The sequence below is a fragment of the Equus caballus genome, chromosome 15 (assembly GCF_041296265.1).
Source record: "Equus caballus isolate H_3958 breed thoroughbred chromosome 15, TB-T2T, whole genome shotgun sequence".
Classification (NCBI taxonomy): Eukaryota; Metazoa; Chordata; class Mammalia; order Perissodactyla; family Equidae; genus Equus; species Equus caballus.
Genome location: NC_091698.1, coordinates 43,230,805 through 43,254,197, shown reverse-complemented (window position 1 = coordinate 43,254,197; position 23,393 = coordinate 43,230,805). Strand labels below are relative to the sequence as shown.

The 23,393-nt window shown below is 42.4% G+C and overlaps 1 protein-coding gene across 20 annotated transcripts in view; it reads right to left on the bottom strand.

The window, feature by feature from the left end:
• The window catches only part of EVA1A (eva-1 homolog A, regulator of programmed cell death), an 89,880-nt gene that overhangs the window by 11,575 nt on the left and 54,912 nt on the right, over window positions 1-23,393 (bottom strand). For 9 of the 20 annotated variants that reach the window (XM_070234782.1, XM_070234792.1, XM_070234791.1 and 6 more), the window contains 2 exon segments: window positions 13,107-13,226; window positions 5,761-5,931 (listed from right to left, as the gene is read on the bottom strand). In XM_070234782.1, coding sequence (XP_070090883.1) covers window positions 5,761-5,931; window positions 13,107-13,226 — 291 coding nt within the window. 20 annotated transcript variants of the gene reach the window in all.

Sequence of the window (23,393 nt, the reverse complement as noted above, 5' to 3'; positions counted from 1 at the left end):
AACTTGGGGACAGGATGGAGGTGGCAGTGGGGAAGACGTCTTACTTTATGTCTTTTCATATTGTTTGATCATTGAGCCATGTTCCTTCACGGATCTGCTGAGCATCTAATAGGTGCCAGGGACTCTTCTAGATGCTGAGGACATAGCAGTCAACCAAAGAGACAAAAGTTTATGTGCTCCTGGGAGCTTACATTCTGGTAGGGGAGACAGGTAATAAACAAGGTAAGTAAATAAAATAGGTGGTATGTTTGATGGTGATAGGCAATCAGGGAGGGAAAACAGGAAAAACAGGAAGGAGGATATGAAGTGTTGAATGCATGCTGGAAGGAGGAGATAGATAGGGTGACCAGAGGGAATCTCATTGAGAAGGTGAATTTTAAGGAAAATCTAAAGCGAATGGAAGAGAGATCCTGGAGAATATATTATCAATTCAAACATTAAATTAAAAAGAGCAATCGGGCCGACTCGGTGGTGTAGTGAAGCTTGCATGCTCCACTTCAGCAGCCTGGGGTTTGCAGGTTCAGATCCCAGGCGTGGACCTACACACCACTCATCAAGCCATGCTGTTGCAGCATCCCACATAAAATAGAGGAAGATTGACACAAATGTTACCTCAGCGATAATCTTCCTCACAAAAATTTTAAAAAGAGCAATTATTCCATTTAATTTTTCGAACAACACCGGTAGAAGTTATTAATGAGGTTATTAGTATCAATGAGATTATTGTCCTCATTATAAATTATTGCTTTGTGACCCCAAGGGGTTGCTTGCAAATAGTTAAAACAAGAAATGTTAATTCCTCCAATCCGAGTGGTGAGAAAGGGAGAAACAAAACATGCATGGGGAGGTCACATGGATGGTTCTTAGGTGAATGGGCACCTAAGTCAGGGTGGGGAGAGAGAGGACAAGATGACACAGAAAGAGTTCTGTAGACTGGGAGAGAGTTAGCCAGTCCAGGACTAAAGAGAAGAATTCTTGGAAAAGGAAATAACTGTGCAAAAGCATAAGAAAAGGCCTGGCAAGTGATTTGGAATAACTGGAGTGAGGTCTTGGTCAGGGAGGGCTATAACTAAATAAGAGCATGGAGAAGTCAAGGTCAGGCACAAAAAGCCCCAGCAAGCCATAAAAAAAAATCTGCAGACTGGAAACCTCAAACCATCCCCAAGTTCCTTCTCCCTTGCTGGTCTCTACTCTAAAGCATTTTTCTCAACCTTGGCACTACTGACATCTTGGACCAGTTAATTCCTTGTTGTGGGGATTGTCCAATGCATTGTAGGATGTTTCTCCACCTGCCAGGTGCCAGTAGCAGCACCCCCAGTGCTGGATGTTACAACCAAAAATGTCTCCAGACATTGCCAGAAATCAGCCTATAGGACAAAATCAGCCCTGGTTATGAACTACTGGTCTGGAGGTTGAAAAAGCTAGACTACTTTCTTACTTTTTCAGCCTCCCTTGCAGCTAAAGATGGCCATGTGACACAGTTCTGTCCAATGAAACACGAAAGGAGATCTACTGGAATTTTCTTCCTTTTTCTGCCTTCTTTCAATTTTGAATGAGGGCAAGAGCAACAGCAGCCACTTTGCAGCCATGAAATGACAAGCATAAAAGAAAAGCCATGAGAATCACAGGTATGTTGGCTCCTACATTTTTGAGCCAATGGACCAATGCTAGCAACCACCTACCACCAGACTGCTTGTTATGTGGGTAAGATAACTCCTATGTGTTTAGGCCACCAAGTTGAGGTATTCTATTATTTGCAGCTGAAAACAATTCTAACTTTTAAACCACACAAAGGGTTTGGATTTTATCCCAGAGATAATGGGGATCTTTGGTGGATTATTAAGAATTGTAAAAAATTTTAAAAATTGCATCATCACGTCTACATTTTAGAAAGATCATTTTGCTACAAAACACAAACTGTAAAGCAAGACTGGAGGCAAGCAGACCATGGAAAATGCCATTATGACAAGGCAGACAAAAACATGATGGGGCTTGAACAAAAGTGGAATAAAGTGGAGGGGATACATCTGAGGGACATTGAGATGCAAAAAAGATGGACCCTAAGCAATTGGATACAGGCAGTGAAGAAGATGCATCAAAAGGCTAAAAGTCATATTTCTGGTACAGGTGGCACCCTAAATGGTACACAAAAGAAGGAGCATATTGAAAGAGAAGGCCAATATTCCATTCCAGGCCAGGTAGAATTTGAAATGCTTATGGAACATCCAAGTGGTAACATTTAGGGTATTTAGATACACAGGGCTGGAAGTCAGAAAAGAGTAAAGAAATGATAATTTTTTAAATATACGTATGATGTAATTTAAAATTTTAAATTGCAATAAAATAACATTACTTATTACAAAAGTAATATCAATGAAGTACAGAATACTTAAAAATACAGCTAAGCAAAAGAAAATTAAAAACAGACAGACACAGAATGTCACTTTGCTACTCCTTCTATCAAGACTCAATCCCCTTGAATCCAGGCTGGACCTGTGATTTGACCAACAGAATGAGATAGAAGTGACATTCTGGGACACTGAGATGTCCAAATCCAGGTCTTATGAGGTCTTCCACACAGGCAGAGAAGGAACCCAGCTACCATGTAAAGAAGTCCAAGCTAGTCTGCTGGAGAGAGAGATCAAATGGAGAATGTGCTAGAGAATGAGAGACTAACCATGGCCCCAGCTGACGGTCAGCAAAAAGGCCCCACAAAGATGAGTGAGACTATCTTGGATCCTCCCACTTTAGTGAGAGAATGAGATGAGAGAATTAGAAGAGAGAGACCTACCCATCCCAGGCAGTGCCTGGCCATTCAAGCCATTCCAGTTGAGACCACAGAAGTGAAGGAGATACGAAGTGTCCCACTGATATCTGCCCAAATTCCTGACCCACTGAATCAAGGCCAAATAAAATGTTGTTGTTTCATGTGATAAAAAAAGAGAGACACACATTCAACAATCCCAGCATCCAGATAGAATTTGCAGTAAAATGTGGTTACATATACATATGCGTATACACACATAAATGGGATTATGCTGCATTTCTTGTATGGTAACAGGCTTTGTTCACCCAACAGCACATCCTAAACATCTTTCAACTTCAACTAATATCCACCCATTTTTCTGACTTTTTACTATTATAAACAGTTATGAGACAAATTGTTCTCATAGTAAAATTTTTGCCCATATCCCTAATAATTTCCTTAGGATAAATTCTAGAAGTCAAGTTAAGGCTTTGCACAGATGTTCCCAAATCATTCTCTTGAGAGGTTGTAGCAATTTACAATCCCCTTGGCACTATGTACAGGTCCTCATCTCCCCACTCTTTCTCCAAAACTGAAGTTATAGACTTAATCACTCAAATCTTTGAGAATTTTGTGCTCACTTCAGCAGCAAATATGCTAAAATCTTTGAAAATTTTATAAAATAAAATGTTAACCTCATGTTCTCTTCATTTTCCATTTGTTTAATTGCTAGAATTTGAGCTGCTTATGTTTTATCCGTGACTTGTATTTTTAAAATCTTTTTGGCAAACTGCTGATTCTTATCCTTTGTCCCCTTTTTTTTGGGACACATCTTTTCATTGATTTGTAACAGCTCTTTATATATTATAAACTTTATCCTTCTTCATTAACACCACAATTTTTTTTCTTAGCATGCATTTGCCATTTAATTTTAGGGTACATTTTGATAAACAGATATTTAAAGTTATTGGAATGGTCAAGGTTTGAAATGGCTATTGCGAAGAATGGGAACAAGATGTTTCCAAGAGCAACCGGCAAGACGGAAGCACTATTTGAAAGGCTCAGCTGAGGTTTGCTGACCATGAATCTCTAATGGCTTCAATCTGCAAAGTTGTAGCAACTTTTAGTAACTTGAGTGCAGGGAGAGATGGAGAAGAAAACAGGATTTGCTGAGAGTTAGGATTTTGCCTGTTGGCTTAATCTGAAGCTGGACAAAGGAATAAAGGAGTGGTGTGTATTAGCAAGTGTGTTGCCGAGATGATGGACCACACGGACAAGATAAGAGGCAACTGATATGCTGGGAGAAAATAGGAGGGGTTGGGGGCCCCTATGGAGTTGAAGACTAGACATAGCTGAACAAGAACAGGAGAGAGCTACAAGACTAGGAAATTTTCAACAATCTTCTTCTATCATACTTTTCATTACTGCTTCCGATCCATTTGTTCTATTTACTTCTGTTAATGATTATCTGTTATATTTACCTTCATATTTTAAATTTTCTTAATTCATTTACTTTATAGTCAGGGAGTGTTCTTTCTCCACATTCAGTAGCAATTTTCAGCCAGAAAGTCTGTTTACTGGATCCAACACTCTACTTATTTTAGCCACTCTACTTTCCATTTCTTTGCATTCTCTTTTTATCTCAGTCCATACTTACTTGAAAGTATTGTCTTCCTGTATCCCAAGCAATATTTAATTCTAGAATATGGTGTGGGAAGGAGAAAGGTTGGAGGGGAGAGAAAAACAGGGCGATGCACCCTTTCAGCCTTAACAAGATCACAAGACACACAGTAAACACCAGCGTATTGAGTGAGCTTCCACGTTCAATGGTCACCACTCAGGGTCATGCTGACCAAAATGGAAAACTGCCAGGTACCTCCTGTGCTGAGCAGAGCTCCAAAGTCCAGCACCCTGTTTGCTCTCACCCAAGACATTTTCTTGCAACAGCTGATTTGCAAGTGTCCTTTGAGGCCTTGAAAACTCCAGACCCTCCCTGCCTCCATCTCCCACTTCATTTGGGGGATGTCTTCACTATAGAGTTAAGGGATCATCATTCAATTGCTTGTGAAACATGATACCAGAGTTTGAAACATCTCTTTTCCAGTTCCAGTGTCCTTTCTTCCCAGCACAGCATTAAACAAAGAGCAAAGCTGAGATTCCTATGATGTGTGGGTGCCCGGGTAAGGAGGCCCCAGGCACCGGACTTCCTTGCGGGGTAAGGAGCTAACTGATGACCTGGGCCTTTGCTGATCCAAGAAGGGAGAGTCCTGGACTGGAGGCACACGCAGACTACGTGGTGCATCTTGTCAACCAGAAAGGAGCCAGCCAGGTAAGCCCTGAGTAGTCCTCCTTTCTAAAATCAGGCTGCACGCCATCCAAGACAAAGAGAAGCCACGAGCTTCCTTTATCCTCGGCCCTGGCTCAGAGTCACCGTTATAAACCGAAATGTCAGGCTTTGCATTTGAACTCTTAGGTCACCACACATCAACCCTGGCTAGAGAATTAGAAAATAAAACCAGTCCTTGCCCAGAGGAATTCTAATCGGAACTTCAGTCCCTTCCTTTTTATACAGCATCCGGAGACATCAGGCAAAACAAACAAAGCAAAAGCAAAACATCAAAAAATTAAAAACTCACTCAAGCATCGGAAAATCAGTTTGGTCACTCAAACCATGGAGCATTTTCATATATTTTTTTTAATTTCTGCTTTATTGAGGTGTGCTTTCATGTATTTAAATGCATCATGACAGAAGCAGGCAACAGCCCCAAGCTACTTCATTCACTCACTCAAGCCCCAAAAGAAAACCAAACATTTTCAGCAAGATAAAGCTCTTAGAAACCCTCATTTGCCAAAGCAGAGAATGCCAAGCTGAACTCTCAAACCAGAAGACTTTTCATCTCAAAACTCAGCACAGCACAGCCCCGCTATGATGGCATAGCATTTCTCTCCTGAGTAGAAGGCCAGGGATGGCCACCCAGGAGAGAGCCCTGGCCCAGCCAAGAAGGGACAACTACCTGAGACAAAGGAATAGGCCGCCAGGATGTTGCTGAGCAAAGCCATGTCCCCGTGCTCCGCGATCACCGGCTCCGCGCTGCCGTGGAATGTCAGCCCCGCCACAGCATCCAGAGGAGGCTGCCTGGAGAAGGCTTCAGCAGGATCACAGCGGCCCCTCCCTCTCTTCTCTTCTGTTTGGGAACACAAAGTGAGTGATGAGAACACATTCTGCTTTCCTGCGGCTATGTTCCAGGTAGCCCGGGCTCAAGAACAAAGAGTCAGCCTCCTAAATGCCAGCCAGCCTTTCCTGCCTGTGATCTGGGGTCTTGTCCTCTTTGCTCTGGGCAAGCTTCTTGGCTCTCAAGGCAGTGGCAACTCCTCAAGTCTCTGTTTTTCCTGGCCTCTCTCCTTTCTCTTCCCCATCTCCTCCCAACACATTTGAACACTTCTCCCTCACCTTTCCTGGCGCTTTTTCTTGCCTTCTCCCCGGTTCGCCTTTGAGGCACAGCCCCTAGTCACTTTAATCACAGCACTGGAATCCCAAGCCACAGGCCGCTCCTCTCCTGTCTCTGCTGTCCCCTCCTCTGACGGCACCCATGTACTTCGATCAGTTTGTCTCATCCCACAGGTCACCAAACGCGTGTCCTTGGCAATGGGCCAGAGCTGGCTATTCCACAACTGCCAAAGCGGTTCCAGGTCTAAAATGCCCACAAGAACTTGGGAGCTTGAGCCCACTCCCTGCCCGCAGCTCCGTGACTCCACCTGTGACTGTGATGGTCAACCGAACACGGCCACAGCCTGCCCATCAGCGGAACCGTCCCACCAGGGTTCAGAACAGGGACTTGGGATCTCAGTTTCAGCGGCTTGGCTGCCGCAGCCCAGACCTGACATTATCCTTACCCAGTTCACTCAGCGAAGCCCTCAGAGAGCTCCTGATGATAGAGGGGAGAGAAGCTGCGAAGACCCTGACGACTCCTATTCAATGCTGCTCTAGCTGAGGATGGGGAACTGAGTCACACGGTGTGGCAGGATGGCAGGTTGGGAAAGCTAGAGAAGCAGAAGGCTCTAGTCCATGGAGAAGAAACAGGTTCTCAGGTGGGTCATGGATGTTGGAAACATGGGCTACATTTAGAAGGCCTGGAGAGCTGCAATTCCACAAGTGAATGGAATGGGTCACAACAGAAAAGACAACTCTCACTGTGTTGGACTCCAATGGAAGACCAAAGCAAGGAAAGACAGACCAATGCACAGGTAAGACAGAAATGATCACAAGGTCCTTGGGGCAGCCAGAGGCCCCGAGAGTGACAGGCTGAGGAATGGGAGCTTCAGGGGCTCTGAGAAGGGGCTGGCTACTGCTGAAGGACCCCTGCACCTCTGAGGCAGAGCACAAGGCCTACCTCAATAGCCGTTTGAGTTCCTAAAACTGGATGATACAGGCGAATAGTTGGAACCACCAAGCTGAGCTCTGAGACTGTTCTGCAGGTCTGAGGACTTCAGGATCCAGGGGCCACTGGAACATGTCTGGGTATGTAGTAGGACGAGGCTATTTCAGATCCATTCCCTCCTATCAATCCCCACTAATTCTACCACAGTGCCATCTCATCATTTCATTTCTGGGAGTTTTGCAATAGCTCCTACCTGCTCCTTCTGCCAACACTGCCAACACGTCCTTCCTGCTCAATCTAGCACCTACTCTCAAAAACAGGGTCATCTTTATAGAGTACTAATCTGATCACTTTAGTCCACAGCGCCACCCTTCAACTAATCCCCATTAAACTTCTTAACACAACACACGTCCACTTCTACAATATCTGACCCCTACCTTAGCTCCTAATTCATCTCTCACTTGAATCTACACTCACACACATATACACAGAGATACAAGTATGTCTAATTCTCCCATGATACTAGATTACTTTTAGTTCTCCAGATACACTATGCTCTTTTATCTTCTCACGCTTTTCATTGTGCTCTTTCTTTTGCCTAAAATGCCCCTCGGAACCTTATCTGTCTGACAAATGTTTCCTTGAAGAGAGAATTAAAAGGTTCTATGGCACGGCTTGCCCCGGGCCCCAGTGGTTAAATTCATGCACTCTGCTTCACTGGCCCAGGGTTTCACTGGTTTGGATCCTGGGCGTGGACACGGCACCACTCATCAAGCCATGCTGAGGTGGCATCCCACATACCAGAACTAGAAGGACCTACAACCAGAATATACAACTATGTATTGCGGGGCTTTGGGGAGTAGAAGAACAAAATAAGAATGATAACAAAGTAACACTTCATTAAAAAAAAAGTTCTATGGCAGTCTCAAAATCCTACTGCTTTTTTTTCAGAAACAGAAAAATCCATACAAAAATTCATATGGAATTCCAAGCAATCCCAAATAGCAAAAACAACCTTGAAAAAGAACCAAGTTGAAAGTCACACACTTCCTGACTTCAAAACTTATTACGAAGCTACAGTCATCAAAACAGTGTGGTACTGGCATAAAGACAGACATACGGACCAATGGAATAGAACAGAGAGCCCAGAAATACTTTCTCATATATGTGGTCAAATGATTTTCATAAAGGGTGGCAAGACCGTTCAATGCGGAAAGGACAATCTCAGCAAATGGTGTTGAGAAAACTGAACGTCCACATGCAAAAGAATGAAGTTGAACTTGCCTGACACCATATGAAAAAATTAACCAAAAATAGATCAAAGACCTAAACATAAGAGCTAAAACTATAAAACTCTTAGGAGAAAGCATAATTGAAAAGCTTCATGACATTGGATTTGGCAAGGATTTCTTGGATATGACATCAAAAGCATAGGCAACAAAAGTAAAAATAGAAAAATTGGACTATATCAGGACTTAAAACTTCTGTGCATCAAAGGACACAAACAACAGAGTGAAAAGGCAACCCACGGAATTGGAGAAAATATTTGTAAATCATATATCTGATAAGGGGTTAATATCCAGATTATATAGAGAGCTCCTACAACTCAAGAACAACAGAAAACAAGCAAACTGAGTAAAAAATGGGCAAAGGATTTGAAAGGGCATTTCTCCCAAGAAGATACACAAGTGGTCACTAAGCACATGAAAAGATGCTCAACGTCACTAATCATTAGGAAAATGTCAATCAAAAACACAATGAGATACCACCACACGCCCATGAGGATGCCTACTATCAAAAAAACCAGAAAATAACAACCGTTGGAGAGGATGTGGAGAAATTGGAACCCTTGTACTGTTGGTGGGAAGGTAAAATTGTGGCGGCACTACAGAAAACCGTACGGCAGCTCCTCAAAAAATTAAAAATAGAATTACCAAATAATCCAGCAATTCCACTTCTGGGGATACACCCAAAAGAATTGAAAGCAGGGATTTGAACAGATATTTGTACACCAATTATTATGCAGCATTATTCCAGTAGCCTAAAGGTAGAATTAATTAAAAGTATTCCATCCACAGAAGAATGGATAAATAAAATGTGGTATATACATACAATAGAATATTACTCACAGACTTAGAAAGGAGTAAGATTCTGACACATGTTACAACATGGATGAATCTTGAGGACATCATGCTAAGTGAAATGAGCTAGTCACAAAAGATCAAATACTGTTTGATACCGCTTATATTAAGTACCCTGAGTAGTCAGAGTCACAGAGACGGAAAGTAGAACGGTGGTTGTCAGGGGCTGGGGGCGGGGGGGTGGGGAGTTATTGTTTAATGGGTACTGGGTACAAAGTCTCAGTTTTGCAAGATGAAAAGTGTTCTGGAGATGGATGATGGTGATGGTTGCACAAGAATGTAAATATACTTAATGCCACTGACCTGTATGCTTAAATTGGTCAAGATGGCAAATTTTATGTTATATGTATTCCAGCACAGTTTTAAAAACTAATAATAATAAAAATAAGGTATTGATGAGGGACAACAGTGAATTTTGAAGGTTACTTCAGTCAGAGGATCCTGTATTCAAACTTTTGTTTTAACAGGAATGGTAGCAGAATTATCTTACAGTAATATTAAAATTGATGTCCACAAAATTCTAATTTATATCACACTATGAATAAGGCTTAATTTTAAGTAAAAGATGGTATCTCACTTATAAAAAATATTGCAAGTAAATAATTGTAATCTGTCACATTTATAGACTATCAGGGGAAACATATCATGTCAATAGATGAAAAAAATGTTTGTGTAAAATTTACTAAAAATTCATGATTTAAAAAAAAAAAAATTCTACTGCCTTGATGCTCCAGATCCTCCAGACCCCATTCTTTGGCTATCAAAGTATCCAAATATTCTTCTAATATTGCAGCTATGATACTGTAATTGGAATTATCAGTTTACACGTCTGTCTCCTAGACTGAAGAGGCATCTTATAAACTGTGTTACCCACGCATCTAGCACGGTGCCTGATGAAAGGTGGCTCTCAGTAAATGTCGGCTGGCTGGCTGAAAAACCAAAAGAGCAATTAGGTGTGAGCTTTGTAAGCATTAGTCTCTGAGGGTCTTTCTGAGGGTGAGACACTCTGAGGATTAAAAGGATACCAGGGCTGACTGGCTCTGAGTGGGACGCCCAGCAGAGCACTTCCTCAGGACTACGAGAGGACCACACGCAAGATGGGAGCCTCACTGTGGCACAGAAATTCTTCCCGCAAGTCTCCTTATCCCACAGGCGCTAATGGAGAGGGTTGCAGGAGCCAGAGGCAAGAGGAAGAGGGACAAGGAAGGCGGGTCAAGGGTGAAGAAAGACAACCTCTGCATGGCCCATCCTAAAGAGCAATCAGGAAGACCCTCCATGGTCCATGCGGCACAAGTCAGCCCAGAGAAGGGGTCAGTACACCCTTACTGTAAAGGGCCAGAGAGTAAATATTTCAGGTTCTGAGGGTCATGTAGTTTCTATCTCAACTACTCAACTGAATGTGTGCTCCAATAAAACTTATTTTCAAAAACAGGTGGCAGACCCAATTTGACCCACAGGCCATAGTTTGCAGACCTCTGGCCTGGATTCTTACTATTCAAAGTATGGTTCAAGGACCAGCAGCATCAACATCACTCGGGAGCTGTGAGATCCACATAATCTTGGGCACCACCCCAGACCTTCTGAATCGAAGTCTCATTTCACAAGATGCCCAGTAAAGTCTGCAAAGTGCTCTACCTGACCTCTGAGATCCCCTTCGGCCTGAGCACTCAGGAACTACAACGGCACAGGCCCAGGAGGAGTTTCACTTAGTGACTCCTTTATAAATCTGATCCAGGGTAGGAGAGTGAGTCCTCACTGGCCCTGCCCCACAGCCAGCTCTTCAAGTGGTTGCAGAGGACCTTAGTGAGGACACCGAGACAGAGGGCAGGACTCGGCAGGGATTCTTCCAGGGCAGCTGCCACTGAGACAAGGTCTGCAGAAATTAGAGAAAGGATGATCCCCAGTGCCAAAAGCTACTCCCAACCCTTCTCCCTGAGCCCTCCCTTAATAGGGATGGACCAGCTCCAGGTAGCTCTGGACACTTTCCACTGGCGGTTTGCCCTGTAATTAAAACATTTCTGCCTCTCCTACTGTGATGGTTAATTTTGCGTGTCAATTTGACTGGCCACAAGGTGCCCAAATTACACATTATTTCTGGGTGTGTCTGTGAGGGTGTTTCCTGATGACATTAGCATTTGAATCGGTGAACTTACTAAAGGAGATAGCCCTCCCCAACAGGAGTGGGCATCATCCAATCCACTGAGGGCCTGAACAGAAGAAAAGGTGGAGGAAGGCAGACTGAAGAATTGGCCCCTTTGTTCCTGCTTCACTGTTTGAGCTGGGACATCTCAGCTCAGCTCATCTTTTCTGGCCCTCAGATTGGGCTTTACACCATTGGCTCCCCTGGTCCTCAGGCCCTCAGACTTGGATCGAATACACCACTGGCTTTGCTGGGTCTCCAGCTTGCGAAGGCAGATCATGGGACTTCTCAGCCTCCATAATTGCGTAAGCCAATTCCTTAAAATACATCTACTTCTATATAAAGATATATATAGATATGTCTCCTACTGGTTCTGTTTCTCTGGAAGACCCTGACTAATACACCTACCAGTATAAAGATAAGGGGCATGAAGCACTCCTCCACCCCCAAGTGCAAATTTGTGCTCTGTTCCTCAAGGAAGTCCTTATCACTGGCTAGCTCCTAAAACTGAATCTCAACCTTGGGCAGTTTGCCCCCAGGGGACATTTGGCAATGTCTAGAGACATTTTTGGTTGTCACAACTGCAGTGGGGGTAGAGGACAAGGATACTGCTTAAATCCTATAATGCACAGGATAGGCCCCCCCACAACAAAGAACTATCTGGCCCCAAATGTTAATGGATCGAGGTTGAGAAACCCTGTTCTAGAACAAACATCATTATTTCATTGACCAGCCTCAGCGATTCTCAGTGTTTGTGACCCTCATGCGCATCACCAATATAGTTAGAAAGGTGTCAGAGAGAGGGGCACTTGGCAGCTTCCAGCAGCCTTGATCAGGGTGCGACAGGTCCAAGCCCTGGGCCAGCAACTCAATGTTCCCAGTGACTAGAAAGGAATGGGCTCTGGGAGAACAACTCACATTTACCTAGCCCACAAGAGAACACACCATCCACCAACACCAGTTTATTAATTCTAACTGGAGAGCCACTTGGCACAAGATCTAGATGAGGTCCTCTTCCAGACAAGTCAACCCTGGGGATTATCTTGGCAAGGACAAATTATGACTAAGGAGCTGTATATTTTCAAAGCCAGGGCTTCAGCCAGCGATAACCCATTGGATTAACCCTATACCATTCTAGAGAAAAACCATGTCTACAGAACACTCTAGGGCCAGTCAGCCAGCATCAAAACACAGTCTCGTTGGACAGCACCTACCAATTCTCATAATCCTCAGTCTCCAACAACTGTCTTTCATCCTACACCCAAAGCTCCTTCATCTAATTACTGACAAACTGCAGCACAATTGAAAAGAGACAGCTTCTTTCCATCACTTACACCCCAGTTCACTTCCTGAACACACGTTCGTAACCTGATGGGGATGACAACCTGTCTTATGGGCGCCCTCTCTTAGACTGGACAGCTAATTGCATGCATTGTACACGATTTTCATGGCTTCCATTTTAGAGGTAACCTCCTTCCCAGTGCTACAAATTCATATTCCCTGGAACCTTAAGAGTCCACCCATTTATACTGAGTGTAATCATTGAATATGCAAAATGAAACGCGCCTGGTGATGGTACATTTCATCTTACATCTCAGTAACAGCGGTGAGTATCCTTGGCATGTGAGCCCCCATGCAGGGGACTATCTCATTACACAGTGTGCAGAGGGTGTAAAAAATCTCATTATCCCCTTAGCTACCTGGGGAGATGTGTGTCAGGAGCAGAGAAGTATCTGGTAAGAAAAGTTCATCCCTGATGATGTTGGTATCAGGCAGTAGAGGTTCTGAATCTTGGTTGGCCCCAGTTGGCTTCTCAGGCTCTACAAAGAGAGAAATGGCACAGAAAATATCAAAGAGCCATCATGTGCCCAGGAGATCATATCACGCATTAGACCTGGTGTCGTCATGAACTGCTTAGCACGAACATGAACCTGGGTGGTATTTGTCTGGACCCCTGAAGAGATGGAATTGCATCCCCTGAGAGGATGAAGCCCACTGCCTGAGTTTAATCTGGAATTTGACAGACAGCCAGAAACCAACCTCCCAAGGTCAGAGCAGAAAGGGAAGCAAGGGGTAAAAGATCAAAGACGCATGCTTCCTCTTCCCTCCTGTCAGCCAAAACTCACAAAACAGCTAGTGGGATGTGTTGCGTGGCCCCTCGTCAGGGAATTTTGCAGGCCAGCCTCTCTGGAACAGGAAGGAAGGGAATTCGGTTGCCAGATAGCAATGCCCAGATGGGCCATGAAATGAGGTCTCACAAAGCTCTGTGTGGGCATGGAAAACCTGGAATGCTGATATGTGGATTCCCACAGCCCATGCCTTCCATCCAGAAGTCTCAAGACCTCTGGTCAACTCAGCTAGGAGAGCCAGTGGGCTCCTTGTGAGCTTCATTTAGAAGTCATAGAAAGAATGAAATCAGTCCCGGAGCTCCCAGAGAACCGAGCATCCCCTGCTCCACATGCACACACTCATTCATTTGTCATCACTGCTTCCTGTCGACTCCTGCAGCATCGACTTCTGCTTGTTTATCTACGTCTTTATAGATACTTATCCTAGCTGTGTCTGCCTCACAAAAGATTTATAGCACCTTCCTATCTCCATTTTATTGGTGAAGAAATTAAGGGCAAGAAAGAAAAGGAAACTTGAAGCACAAGACGGGTAGTTCTTTAGAGACTCTTGCACCAAAGTGTGGAAGCAGGTTTTTGAGACCCACTTGCCCTCCACTCTTCACTAACGAAAACCACAACAGACTGACCTCAGCGAGGTCACACAGAGTCTGAGATGCAAAGGCTTGAATGGAAAAATAGCTCCCACATCACAGGATGGAAAGAGGATACACATGGCCCTGGAGAAATGACTGAGCAGAGAGACACTCCAATTTTCTCTGCAGGACTGATAAACACCTGTGCATGACACATCCAACATGCTGGCCTGCCAGCCACTTTGCTTCCTTTGCTCCACCAACCTTCCCCTCCAAACCCTTGCAGCACACCATTTCCAAGGACATATCCTGGAACTTGTCGTCACCTGGAAAGGCACCACCTCTGAAATCTGGGCTGTGAACTCCTTAAGGACAGGGACCACATCTTCATTCTTTGATTTGTTCCCAGAGCTTCCTACAGTAAGTGCACAGAGCCGATACTGATGTTGAGTGACAGCTGGATGAATGACTCACACTCGGACATCCCACTCTCCAACCAGAACCTTCTATCCTTCTACTTCTCTCACTCCTGGAATCAAAGTAAATGTGCTCCTCAACCTCTTTGAGACCTCTGGCTTCTTGTACTCTTCAGCTCCCCGCATTTATCAGTCTCGTCTTACACTCACTTTTCTCTCCACAGCCTGGCAACTATAACTACATTACACTCAGCTCTTACCAGGACCTTTCTGCTGCCCTCCCACCAACCCCGGGCCTAACCCCAAGACCACTTGACCCTTACCCACCTGCTTTCCTGCCCACAGGCTGAGTGCTTCTGAAAACAACAACAAAAAAGAATCATTCATATGAGCATCATTATAAATGTTTGATTTACATCCTCAGTGAGGCCCTTATGTTGCTAGGAGACCCTACACATCCTTGGCATCGCACTTTCTCATTTCCAAGAGAAAATACATCAAACCTCTACCTCTTTCTTCCAGCTCCCTTCTCCATCCTCATCCCTCTCATGCCTCCCATCTTCCCAGAGAAAATAGAGGCCAACCTATATGAATGGTTACTTCACTCTCTTGCATCTGATTCTGACCTTCCTCCCTCCTGTCTCTAAGGGAGTTTTTACCTGTGCTTTTGATCAAATCATTTCCTCCTTCTTCCTATAAGACTTCATCCCATCAATGATTCATCCTTCTTTCATCTTCTCTTTTTTGACTGATCTCAAGCTCTCTCTCTAGAGAGGTAGGCAGATAGAAAGATAGATGAAAGGATGGATGGATGGATAAATAGATAGATAGACTATACACACACAGAGAAGGAAAGAGAGACAGATTATTTATATGTATAATTCTTTCTCTCATACTTTCTATCTCTCTTTTTCCTCCCCTTCTCTCTTCTCTCTCTCTGTGTGAGTCTGATATAAATATATATATAATATGTGTATATATATCATGCATATACATATATATATACAGAGGTGTGTATACACATAAACATATGCATGTATATGTGCACACATGTGTATATGTATGTGTGTATATATACATATGTGTATGTATACCTTTCTCTCTCAAACATTTTCTCATTCTTTCCCAATCACTCACGTAATCTCTTTCTTTCAAACTCCTGATCTTATCTACTCCTTATCTACAATAAACTGGCTTAATTGCCCCCACCCTTTAATGATCTTCCCTTTGCTCAGGCTCCCCTCTGGGTCCTTGTCACTCAATCTCCTTCCTTCACAGCCAAACACCTTTGAGGAAACCTACACTTCCTCTCTCCATTTCTTTACCATCATTCAATCCTCAGCCCACAAATATTTGGCTTCACATCCAGCCCATCTACCAAAGTATCTGTTGGTAAGGCGGCAGGATGAAACCACCAGATCTGCACTTGTAACAGCTCCAGAGTGGAGACTACAAGCTCTTGGCTGTTGGGGATCTCATGTCCCATCCTTCTGCATCTGTGCTGCCCAGCACAGCACCTGGAACACAAGTTCTTAAAATGAATTCTGTCATGGAGGTGGGAGTCAAGGACTTAAGTGAGTGGGCTGAGGTGGCCAGATACAGGCTTTAAAATAGAATGAATATGGCAATATACTGGAGAAAAGATAGTCTTTTCAACCAATGATGCTGGAACAACTGGATATCCACATGCAAAAAAAAAAAAAAAAAAAAAGAATCTAGCTAGACACAAAACTTACATCTTTTACAAAAAAAAGAACTCAAAATGGATCCTAGGCCTAAATGTAAAACATAAAACAGTAAAACTCCTAGAAGATAACATAGGATAAAACCTAGATGACCTTGGTTTTGGCAATGACTTTTCAGATACAACACCACAGGTATAATCCATGAAAGAAATAATTGATAAGATGGACGTCAATAAAGTGGAAAGCTTTTCTCCATGAAAGATATTGTCAAGAAAATGAGAAGACAAGCCACAGAATGGGAGAAAATATTTGCAAAAGACATATCTAATAAGGGACAACTATACAAAGTATACAAAGAACTCTTAAAACTCAACAATAGGAAAACAAAAAACCTGATTAAAAAACAGGCAAAATATCTGAACAGATACCTCACCAAAGAAGATATATGGATGCAAATAAGCATATGAAAGATGCTCAAATCAATCAACATTAGGGAACTGCAAATTAAAACAATAATGAGGTACCACTACACACCTATTAGAATGGCCAAAATCCAGAACACTGACAACACCAAATGCTGGTGAGGAAGTAAAGCAACAGGAACTCTTTCATTGTTGGTGGGAATGCAAAATGGCACAACCACTTTGGAAGACAATTTGGCAATTTCTTACAAAACTAAACATACTCTCACTGTATGCTAGAGCAATTGTGCTCCTTGGTATTTACTCAAATGAGTTAAAAACTTATAGTCAAGGTGCTGGCAGGGCTGGTTTCCGTTGAGGTCTCTCTCCTGGGTTTGCAGATGGCCACCCTTTTGCTGCCTCTTCACACAGTCGTCCCTCTGTTCACACGCAGCCCTGGTGTCTTTCCCTCTTCTTATAAGGACACCAATCATATAAGATTAGGCTTCTACCCTAAAAGCCTCATTTCAACTTAATCATCCCTTTAAAGATCTTCTTTTCTTTTTTTTTTTTTAAAGATTGGCACCTGAGCTAACACCTGTTGCCAGTCTTCTTCTTTTTTCTTCTTCTCCTTCTCCCCAAAGCCCCCCAGTACATACTTGTATATTTTAGTTGTAGGTCCTTCTGGTTGTGCTATGTGGGATGCCACCTCAGCATGGCCTGATGAGCGGTGCCATGTCAGCACCCAAGATCCGAACCAGCAAAACCCTAGGCCACCGAAGCAGAGTGCAGGAACACAACTGCTTGATCATGGGGCCGGCCCTAAAGGGCTTATTTCTAAATATGATCACATTCTGAGATACTAGGAGTTGGGACTTCAATATATGAATTTGGGAGGACACTGCAGCCCGTAACACCGGAAGAGGCTGTGCATGTTTGGGGGCAGGGGATACATGGGAACTCACTATACTTTCCACTCAATTTTGCCGTGAACCCAAAACCGCTCTAAACAATAAAATTCGGGGCTGGCCCTGTGGCCGAGTGGTTACGTTTGCGTGCTCCGCTGCGGCGGCCCAAGGTTTCGCCTGTTGGCATCCCGGGCGTGGACATGGCACCGCTCGTCAGGCCACGTTGAGACGGCATCCCACATGCCACAACTAGAAGGACCTGCAACTAAGATATACAACTATGTACTGGGGGGATTTGGGAAGATAAAGCAGGAAAAAAAAAAAAAAAACGATTGGCAAGAGTTGTTAGCTCAGATGCCAATCTTAAAAAAAAATAAATAAAATCCATTAAAATTATTTTAAAAAATAAAACAGAATGAACAGTTTCTGAACCATAAATGACAGCTATATAATTCCTGAGACCCAGACAAGGAGCTTTGTCTTGAATTGCAAATGAGAGGTGAGTTACAGATCAGGTCTTGGACCTAGTGTGGTCCAGACAGGACTCACAGAGTGGCCACAGATGAAGGTGCTGTTACAGCAGAGCTCTAACACAAAGTCTGGGGCCTTCCCTTGGGGCTAGGCAGAGCTCAGTGCTATGGATGGCTCACAAAAGTTTCTAATTTTAACACACTGCAATGCCTTTTAGGCTGGATCAGCCTATCTTACTATCCTAAGGTACAGCTGCTTGTCTTAAGCCAAGAAATATTTGTTAAGCCCCACTGGAACCATTTATTTAGCAAAGTACTCTGCTGCTACCAAGGACTGAGAACTGCCTGAAGGCAGGTCCATGTCTTAGTCACCTCCGTGGCCCAGTGCACGACTCATAGTAAATCCTTCCTTCGTTTGAGTGAATCCAGAAATGAACAAATGTGGTCAGTGAGAGAGATTTGCAACCTAGCTACCTCCAAGGCAAACAGAATGAAGGACAAAAGCAATGTAAGTTAAGTGGTGTGGGTGCAGATGGGAAAGAGTAGTAAAGTCCAATAATGTAAGAGCAGTGGGGAGGACCCATAAAGACTTCAGAGAGAGGTAAGATTTAAACTGAACTTTGAACCAACAAGTATTAATTTAATAACTAATTATACTAACAACTCACATTTATCGAGGTCTTCCTCTGCAATCAGGCAATTTGCTAAAAGCTTTATGTAGAGTATTTAATTTAAGCCTCATAACAACTCTGTGCTAATATTATCCTCATTTTTCATATGGGAAAACTGAGGCACAAAGAGGTATAGTTGCCCAAGATCATCCAGGTAGAAAATGTCAGAGAGTTTAAATTTAGGCAGCCCAATTCTACTGCTCTTAACTTCGAAACTATGGTTCCCCAGAGTAAAGAAAGGCAGTGGAGACAGAAGGAAGAAGAAGAGCTGAAGTATATGGCACAGCTAGAGCAAAGGGGTAGGCAGAAGGACTTAGTAGAAATTGACGCTGGAAAGGCAAAGCTGGAAGTGGATCTTCGAGGATCTGCAGTGCCTTCCAAAGGAGGTTGAACTTCATTTTATGGACAATAATACAAACAGGAGAATGACACGGTCAGTTCTGCCTCCTAGGGTGAAAACATTGGCAGAGTGTGGAGAATATGTAGCAGAAGCCAGAGATTATGGTGTGAAAGACTCACTACGTGGCCAACTCAATAGTCCAGGTAAAGGATAAGTACTCAAAATAAAGATGGTCAGAATAAAACAGGGATAAAGTTGATGAAGAAGCTGGCAACCCAGAAACACAACCCAACAAGGGCAGACTAAAAAAAAAAAAACAACCAACAAATGCCTCCTCTCTAGCCAAAGGACCAGGAAAGGGACAGCTTAGTAAGACAGAAAACTCTGATGATAACCACTCTACTTTAGCCAAACTCCATAGAAAAAACTGTGGCCCCACCTAAGCCCACACCAGAAAATGCTGAGTATGGAGCTTAGGCTACTACCCTCAAGAGACTATAACAAGACATCCCAACATCCCTACAGGGGTGCTGTCAACAAAGCCTAGATAGGGAGAATAGCTGGTAACGAGCCACCCTTCCTGGCAGTATCAGTGGGGACCACAGGAGATCCAGCAGTAACTAGGTGCCCCTCTCCCGCCCCACTGGGAGTGTCAGAGGAGGCCTAGGGGAGAGTCAGGACTTTCATTACCCACAGTGGTTATAAGCCCCACCATAACCAACATGGTATCAGTGGAGACCACGTGGGATCAGAACTCCCATTCTCACCCAGCAGTAATGAAAAGTCAATCAAGAGATGCCAATACCAAGATGACAGAGATGTTAGAATTATCTGACAAAGACTTTAAAGCAGCCATGGTAAAAATATTTCAACAAGTAATTATGAACATGCTTGAAACAAATGAAAAAAAATGAAAGCCTCAGCAAAGAAATAGATACAAAGAAAAAAATGAACATTTTAGGATAAAAAAAAAACAATAACCAAAATAACAAACTCAGTAAATGGGTTCAACAGTAGAGTAGAAGGGACAAAGGAAAGAATCATGAGCTGGAAGATAAAACAATGAACTTAGTTGGGCAATGGGGAGAAAATAGATTAAAAAAAAAAAAAATTGAACAGAGCCTAAGGGACCCATGAGACTATAACAAAAAGATCTTACATTCATGGCGTCAGAGCCCCAGAAGGAGAGAAAACAGGCAGAACTGAAAAAGTAATTGAAGAAATAATAGCTGTAAAATCCCCAAATTTGGCAAGAGACATAAGCCTGCAAATTCAAGAAGATGAGCAAACCCCAAACAGGATAAACTCAAAGAAATCCATGCCAACACACATCATAATTAAACTTCTGAAAATTAAAAACAAAGAAAAAATCTTGAAAGCAGCCTGAGAAAAATGATGTCTTAACTGTAGATCAGATACAGATCAGAAAGAAGAAATAAAACTGTCCCTGTTAGCAGATGACATGATGGTCTACAGAGAACATCCCAAGGAATCTACAGACAGCAAGAACAAAAAATCCTACAGTAAGTGAATTAAGCAAAGTCAAAAGCAAGATAAACATACAAAACATATGAAGATCAAGTTTATTTCTACATACTAGATCAAAATGAACACGTGAACTTAAATTACTGAAATTAAAAATACAATACCATTTACAATAGCTCAAAAAATGGAATACTTATGGGGCTGGCCCCGTGGCCGAGTGGTTAAGTTCACGCGCTCCGCTGCAGGCGGCCCAGTGTTTCGTTGGTTCAAGTCCTGGGCGCGGACATGGCACTGCTCATCAGACCACGCTGAGGCGGCGTCCCACATGCCACAACTAGAAGGACCCATAACGAAGAATATGCAACTATGTACCGGGGGGCTTTGGGGAGAAAAAGGAAAAAATAAAATCTTAAAAAAAAAAAAAAAAAGGTAAAAAAAAATAAAATGGAATACTTAGACATAAATCTAACAAAACATGCACAAAACTAGACTGTTGAAAACTGCACAATGTTGTGGAGAGAAATCAGAGATCTAAATAAATGAAGGGACATATCATGGCCACAGATAGAAAGACTCAACATAGTAAGATGCTAATTCTCCTTATTGATATACAGGTATAACACAATTCCTATTAAAACTCCCCGGTAAGATTTTCTGTAGATATAAATAAGATTATGCTAAAATTTATATAAAAGTGCAAAGGAACTAGGATGGTTAAAACAAGTTTGAAAAAGAATAAAGTGGAAGGAATTAGTCTACTTAATTTCAAGGCTTACTGTATAGCTACATTAATCAAGACTGTGTATTATAGCAGAGGGATGGACACACAGATCAATGGAATAAAATAGAGAATCCAGAAATAGACCCACACCAATATGCCCAACTGATTTTTTTTAAAGATTTTATTTTTTCCTTTTTCTCCCCAAAGCCCCCCGGTACATAGTTGTATATTCTCAATAGTGGGTTCTTCTAGTTGTGGAATGTGGGATGCCACCTCAGCGTGGTTTGATGAGGAGTGCCATGTCCGCGCCCAGGATTTGAACCAACGAAACACTGGGCCGCCTGCAGCAGAGCGCGCGAACTTAACCACTCGGCCACGGGGCCAGTCCCCCCTCAACTGATTTTTGACAAAGACGCAAAAGCAATTCAATGAAGGAAAGGCAGCCTTTTCAACAAATGGCGCTGGAGCAACTGGACATCCATAGGCAAAACAGTGAGCTTTGAAGGAAACCTCACACCTTATATAAAAATTAACTCAGAATGGATCACAGACCAAAATGTAAAACTATGAAACTTCTGGGAAAAAATAGGAGACAGTCTTTGGGACCTAGGGCTAGGCAAAGAATTCTTAGACGTGACACCAAAATCACAATCCAAAACAGGGAAAATTAATAATTTGGACTCCACCAAAATTAAAAACATTTCCCCTATGTTAAGAGAATGAAAAGACAAGCTATAGAGTAGAAAAAAATATTTGCAAATCATATATCTGTTAAAGCAACTAGTATCTAGAATACATAAAGAAACTTCAAAACGCGACAGTAAAAAAAGCAAACAATCCCTTTAAAATAGGGACAAAGTCATGAAAAGACATTGCATCAAAGAAATGACATAGATAGCAAATGAGCAAAAGAAAAGATATTCAATATCATTAGTCGCTAGAGAAATGCAAATTAAAACCACAATAAGATACCACTACACATCTATCGGAAGAACTAAACTAAAAAAGAGGGACAATACCAAATACTGACAAAGATGTGGAGAAACTGAACTATTCATACGTTGCTGCTAGGAATGTGAAAAGAAACAGCCATTTTGGAAAACACTTTGGCAGTTTCTCAAAAAACTAGACATGTAACTGTCATATAACTCAGCAACTGCACTTCTTCTGGGCATCTATCCCAGAGAACTGAAGACTTATGTTCACACAAAAATCCACACTGATATTTATAGCAGCTTCATTTGTAATAGCCAAAAACTGGAAATAACCCAAATTTCCTTCAATGGGTCAATGTTTAAACAAACTGTGGTATATCCATGCCATGGAATACTGTTTAGCAAGAAAAAAGGAACAAAACTTAATACATATGACAATTTGGATAAATCTCCAGAAAATTATGCTGAGTGAAAAAACTCAATCCCGAAAGGTTGCATATTGCATGTTTTAATTTATATAATAGTCTTGAAACGTCAAAATTATAGAAATGGAGAACAAATTAGTGGTTTAAGGAGTTAAGGAGGGGGTGGGGTCAGAAGGGAAGTGGTTGTAGCTATAAAAGGGCAATAGAGAGATTCTTGTGGTGATGGAAATGTTCTGTATCTTGATGGTATCAATGTCAATATCCTGGTTGTGATATTGTACTATAGTTTTGCAAGATGTTATCATTGTGGAAACTGGTTAAATGGAACATAGGATCCCTGAATTACTTCTCACAACTGCCTGTAAATCTGAACTTACATCCAAAAAAAGTCTAATTAAAAAGAATTTTTATGCATGATCTCCAGAGTCATCCTGAATCATAATCTTCACATTAAAGTTTAAGAAGCACTAATCTAGAGGACCTCACCAGGATATTAGCAGAAATTCACAATTCTCTCATAAGGAACAGTCAAAGGGAAAAGAACATTTCATCTAGGCAAGTCTTGGAGAAGGAAGATCATGAGAGCTTTCTTTTTCCAGAATATAAAAGATTATACATTAGAAATTAGACTTGGTTCCTGTGGCACCAGTAAACAGAACACAGGCTGATGTATGGGAAAGGGCACAAGGTTCAGGATTCATCAGGCCTGAGTTGAAACCTGAGCTCTACTATTTCCTATCTTTAAGACTGGACAAGTTAGTTAACCTCTCTGACTCCCTGTTTCCTCTTTAAATGAGGCTAATGATTCCTACTTCAATTTATCAATCAG